Genomic DNA, 6,139 nt, shown 5'->3' with positions numbered 1-6,139 from the left:
CACCATTTTGCATCGTCTCATTCTCTTTAAAGTCACTTTAAGCACCTTCTAAACCTCATTTTGCATCGTCTCATTCTCTTTAAAGTCACCCTAAGCACCTTCTAAACACCATTTTGCATCGTCTCATTCTCTTTAAAGTCACCTTAAGCACCTTCTGTTCTTGCGCGAGTTTTCTTTCGGGGTATGTTTCGGATGGCTTCAGCTGCGTTTTATAATTACCCGGGTGATTTTTGGTGGAAGAGAGAGTTTTGCTTTATTGCAACTATCTTTTATAACCTTTTTGTAACTCCCTTTTAGTTCCCCTTTTTGACGTAACGGGTTCGGCCCTATAAATCAATTATGGCCGTAATTGCCATAATTGCCTATGTTTTTGTTTACGTGTTTAATGTCAATTTTTGCCTGATCATCCTCCGCCCCCTTGACACTCGTCAACAATTATTCTCCACGTGGTGATAAGCTCAGTTTGTTGCCTCCGGTAGCAAGCAAATTTTAGCGATTGGCCTAACCGAAATTCCCTTTGCAGTTCTTAATGTTACCACACGTGTCAAACTATCCGTGCCGGGGTGCGTCTCAACTATCCGCGCGAGTGGCCATTGTGTTGTAGGAAGAGCCTCGTCCATCAGGATTGCCAGTCTGCCAGGTGAAAAATCTGAATTGCTGCAGGTCTTCATCGTATCCCTTTGCATCTCTTGTAGATACTCGCTGGCCCAATGTTTCCAGAAGCGCTGGACGAGCAGTTGCCACTTCTGCCACTCGCTCAGGGTGTACGTCTTTCGGTTTGAATAGTCCGGCTCGGGGATGGCGTTCATGGATGTGCCTATAAGAAAATGTGCAGGTGTTAAAGCGGCTAAATCGTTGGGGTCGTCCGACATAGGTAACAGCGGACGCGAATTCATTGCTGCCTCTATTTGGTGCAGCACAGTGATGTATCCTTCATAAGGCAGTCTCGTGCTGCCCAGCTGGCGAAACAGGTGTCTTTTGGCGGTCTTCACTGCAGCTTCCCACAATCCGCCAAAGTGTGGAGCCCTTGGTGGACTGAAGTGCCAAGTGATGCCCATATCAGCACAAGTCGAAACGATGATGTTGCTTTGCTCCTCATCATGGAACATCTCGAATAGCTCACTAAGCTCCCGGGCTGCGCCTTCGAAGTTTTTACCGTTGTCCGAGTAGATATGGGACGGACGTCCTCGGCGCGATGCAAACCGTCGAAGTGATGCTAGGAAACCAGCAGTGGTCAAATCACCCACTAGTTCCAGGTGAACAGCCTTCGTAGCAAAGCAAACAAATACGCAGAGGTATGCTTTGGCGGGCTCTGCTCGTTTGTGGATCGGTCGTAGGTAGATCGGCCCAGCATAGTCCACTCCGATGGTCGCGAACGGTCGATTCGGTGTGATCCGCAATGATGGTAACTGCCCGATTTGTTGCTGCTCAAGTATGGGCTGTTGGCGAATGCATCGTAAGCAGTGTCTAACGACGCTTTTCACCAGATGTCGTCCGTCGAGTGGCCAAAATTCTTCGCGAATCTGGGAAAGCAGCAATCTTCCGCCACCATGTATGAGTTCTCTATGAAGGTGCTCTGCGATGCGGCGTGCGAAGATGTGCTTCTTGGGCAGAAGAATTGGATGTTTCGATTGATAAGGCAGTTGTGAGAGCTTGAGGCGCCCTCCTACTCTCATAACTCCTTCGCTGTCGATGAACGGGCTCAGACGTCTAAGTGGTGAGCGCTTTGGAACCACCTCACGCTTCCTCAACCGCTCGAGCTCCGTTGGAAATGCGTCTTGCTGTGCCAGCTTGCATAGCACAGTTTTAGCAGCTTCCATGAGGTCCGGAGTGATAGTTGATGACGCTGGGGGCTCCAATGGATCGCGGCGAGTACGGCACTTCTCCTTAGCATTGCGCACGAATCTAAGGCAATACCCAATGACGCGTAGAAGCTTGGTGTATGATGAGTACCGCTCGAACCAAGGATGCACTGTCTCGATGACGGCAACCGCTGCACTCACTTGACGAATCTCTAGCTCGGCACCATCAGCAACCGTTGGTGTTGAATTTGGCCATTCAGACGCTGGACGAATTAACCACTCTGGACCGCTGCTCCACAGTGCACTTTTCACGAAATCTGCTGCGGTCACGCCTCGTGATACCAAGTCAGCAGGATTCGAACATCCCGCAATGTGTTTCCAGGGATGGAGATGTGAGTAGGCTTGCACCTCCGCGACGCGATTGCCTACATACGTTTTCCAATTGTTGGGCGGTGAACTCAGCCAATGCAGCGTAACTGTCGAGTCGGACCAAAAATATGACTCCGCTGATTCGAGTCCCATCGCCTGCTTCACACGATCGTATAAATGCGCTCCTGTAACGGCTGCATTAAGTTCTAATCGCGGTAATGTAACCCGTTTTAGTGGTGCTAAACGTGACTTCGATGCTAATAGCGAGATTCGTACGTGTCCTTGTTTGTTTTCACAACGCGAGTAAATACATGCACCGAACGCGGCTTCAGAGGCATCACAAAACGTATGTAACTGAACGCGAGAATCAGGTAAGAGAGCGTAGCGATCACTTTTATAACCGGAAATAATTGGCCAGTCGGATTTAATGGATGTCCACTTTTTATAGATGCTGTCAGAAACAGGATTATCCCAGCCAGGCTTCTGCACCCACAATTCCTGCATCAGCAACTTAGCGCGAATGATGATCGGCGATATCAATCCTATCGGATCGAACATTCGGGAGATGCCAGAGAATATTAACCGCATTGTGGGGTAGCTAGTGTCGGCGTCGATCCGCGACTCGAAGGATAAAACGTCAGCTTCGGGCTCCCAAGCGATACCGAGTGCCTTTATCTTCTCGTCGGGCATAAATTGAAGCGTTGACTGCGTTCCGATCTGATCCTCCGTCAAACCAGAGAGCACGGCCAACTTACTAGAGGTCCATTTTCGCAGAGAGAATCCACCCTTTTTTAACAATTCATCGAGCTCCTCTCGTAGCTGCTTTGCTTGCTCCTCTGAATCAGCACCACCGATGAAGTCGTCCACGTAGAAATTTTGAACCAAAGCTTGTGCAGCATGCGGAAAGTTCGTGCCTTCATCCTCGGCCAACTGCAGCAACGTACGCGTAGCCAAAAAAGAAGATGGAGCAAGCCCGTAGGTCACCGTATTCAGCTCGTAAGTCTCCACTGAAGCATCCGGTGAGAATCGAAACAACACGCGTTGAAACCGACGGTCATCAGGATGGACTTCTATCTGCCTGTACATTTTCGCGATGTCACCAACGAGCGCTACTTTGTAGGTGCGAAAACGAAGAATTATATCCAGCAACTGGTCTTGCACTACTGGACCGACACGCAATGCATCGTTTAGCGAATATCCAGTAGATGTCTTCGCTGATCCGTCGAAAACGACCCGGAGCTTTGTCGTCGTACTAGATTCTTTCAAAACGGGATGGTGCGGTAAGTAATACCCGTGATCATTGTCTGCTGGAGACGTGGGAGTCATGTGCCCCAGTTCCAAGTACTCTTTCATGAACTTGTGGTATTCTTCTTTTAGGTCTGGATCACGTTGGAGTCTTCTTTCGAGAAGTATGAAGCGGTTCAAAGCCATATCCCTTGACAGTCCAAGTTTGTCAAAGAAATCTGGTTGCTTCGGAAGACGAACTATGTATCGACCCGATGGATCCCGCTGGGTTGTGTTTCGGTAAATAGCCTCACATTGGCGTTCTTCGGGTGAGTAGCCATCGTTGAACCATAACTCTTCTGATTTCCAAAACCGCTCGATGGATTCTTCTAGAGTTGTCATACAAATTACAGCTGTCGTGTGAGCAACATTAGAAGTGCCTTCCGAAGGCTCTGGCGATCCAATCGAACCAGTGACGACCCATCCGAATACGCTTTCCTGCAGAGTTGGAAGGGTAGGTGCTAGTTTGAGCTGGGCGCTACCTTCGAAGAAAGCAGCATAATGTCGAGCGCCAAGAATAATGTCGATTGCCGAAGATTTGTAGAACTCTGGATCGGCTAGGATCAACTCGGACGGGATGTTCCAGCTCGTCGTGTTAACGTCCCGCAGCGGCAGATTAGCCATCAACTTGTCGACAATCAAAAATTCGACACCCACTTCAAACTGTTTCGTTCGTGAGGCAATCTTCGCGTGAACGGATTCTTTCAGCGGACGGGTAGATTGGCCTGCACCCTGCAGCATAACATTAACCTTCTTTCTTTTTAGCCTCAGTCGATGAGCGAGCTGACTGCTTATCATATCAGGCTGCGAGGCACTGTCCAAAAGTGCTCGAGCTGGATGAACTAATCCGAAAGAATCAACTATATTGATGATGGCAGTTTGGAGCAAAACCTGCGTTGGTGCTCGCTCCATTGCTGCTGCGAAAGTTCGCTGAAGATTTGCCGTGTGATCGTTAGTGGCTGGTCCAATGCTCGCAGCTGGCATGGCAGTGGAGAATGTTCCGGCAGAGTGATCCTGTGACGTGTGTGAGTGCAACATAGTGTGGTGTTGTGAATTACAGTGGCGGCATTTGTACTGCGAAGTGCAGTCGCGGGCGCGGTGATTGTCTCGAAGGCAATTCAAACATAATCGTGCGTTCATTACGGTGCGATGGCGTTCGTTCGGGCTCAATGCAATGAATCGGGAACACTTTGCAATAAAATGCTCTGAATCGCACAGAGAGCATTTGCGTACAGCATTTGATGCCGCTGCAAAGCTTCCTAGCCGCGTGGGTGGCATCCGTTTTGTATGATGTTGCGCTTCGCTAAAACTGACATCCTGCTCCTTGTTCACCGATAGCGTTTCAAGCACTCGCATACGGCGCTGCAAGAAAACAATCAGGCTAGCATACGTCGGGCTTTCTTCGTTTGATGCGTGCTCCTCCCAGTCCCTCAGTGTGCTTGTTGGCAACTTGGTGCACAACAAGTGTTCCAGCAAAACACCCCATGTATCCGTCCTTTCCCCAAGATGGTCAAGGGTTTTCTTGTGCCGTTCGAACTCGTCCACTAAGAGGTGCAGTGCGGTCGCGGTTTCCCTTTTCGCGGGCGTCATAGTGAACAGTGCTTGCAAGTGACGTTTTTTCAATAAATATTCGTTGGAGTAGCGCGCCGTTAATGCCTGCCACGCTATCTCGTAATTTGCCGCGCTAATAGTGATCGCTTCTATCACTTGTGCTGCTTCACCCTTAATCGCTGCGCGCAAGTAATGAAACTTTTGGATGGCGGGAAGATCACGGTTGTCGTGAATCAGACACTCGAACGTGTCCCGAAACGTAAGCCATTCCATGTAATCCCCATGAAACTGAGGCAGTGATATGGTCGGAAGTTTAATACCAGCCAAGGAATTACCGGTGGCATTAAATGACGAGCCTTGTGAGGGTCTTTTTGCCTTCAGTTCTGCTTCCACCCGTATCAAACGAGGCTCGAAATCGGCGCGAAGAGCTTCATTTTGCTTGACCTCCTCTTCGGTTGTAGCTCCGTCTTCAAGCTCCTGCTGCAGCTTTTCAAGATCTTCACATAACCTTTCGAACTTGGATATTCTGGCTTCTACTTCAACAAGATCACGGTCTTGTTGAAAATCGCGAACGAAGCTTTCGTAACGGCTGAGTGAAACGAGAAGGATCGCTCTTCTCGACGAAAGGATGATGGGTTCCGCTGGCATTTTGAATCGAAAAACGGCGTACGTAGCGTTTATGGTATCGCGCAATAAAAACGGCCCGAAATCGCGAAGATAAAGTTAACCAACGTTCGTATTTCAAGAATCCTGGTCACGGCACCAATGTTCTTGCGCGAGTTTTCTTTCGGGGTATGTTTCGGATGGCTTCAGCTGCGTTTTATAATTACCCGGGTGATTTTTGGTGGAAGAGAGAGTTTTGCTTTATTGCAACTATCTTTTATAACCTTTTTGTAACTCCCTTTTAGTTCCCCTTTTTGACGTAACGGGTTCGGCCCTATAAATCAATTATGGCCGTAATTGCCATAATTGCCTATGTTTTTGTTTACGTGTTTAATGTCAATTTTTGCCTGATCACCTTCTAAACCTCATTTTGCATCGTCTCATTCTCTTTAAAGTCACCTTAAGCACCTTCTAAACACCATTTTGCATCGTCTCATTCTCTTTAAAGTCACCTTAAGCACCTTCTAAAC

At 48.6% G+C, this 6,139-nt stretch overlaps 1 protein-coding gene across 1 annotated transcript; it reads right to left on the bottom strand.

The window, feature by feature from the left end:
• Window positions 1-536: 536 nt before the first annotated feature.
• LOC131271149 (uncharacterized) lies at window positions 537-5,654 on the bottom strand (the record flags this gene model as incomplete). Its single annotated transcript, XM_058272536.1, has 2 exons — window positions 4,770-5,654; window positions 537-4,469 (listed from the first exon to the last, which is right to left on the bottom strand). Coding segments are annotated over exons 1-2 (4,818 nt in total), but the record flags the coding sequence as incomplete, so codon positions are not given.
• Between the last annotated feature and the right edge of the window lie 485 nt (window positions 5,655-6,139).

Source organism: Anopheles coustani, unplaced genomic scaffold (genome assembly GCF_943734705.1).
Source record: "Anopheles coustani unplaced genomic scaffold, idAnoCousDA_361_x.2 U_43, whole genome shotgun sequence".
NCBI lineage: Eukaryota > Metazoa > Arthropoda > Insecta > Diptera > Culicidae > Anopheles > Anopheles coustani.
The sequence above is the reverse complement of the archived record's forward strand: the minus strand, read 5'-3'. Positions and strand labels throughout refer to the sequence as shown.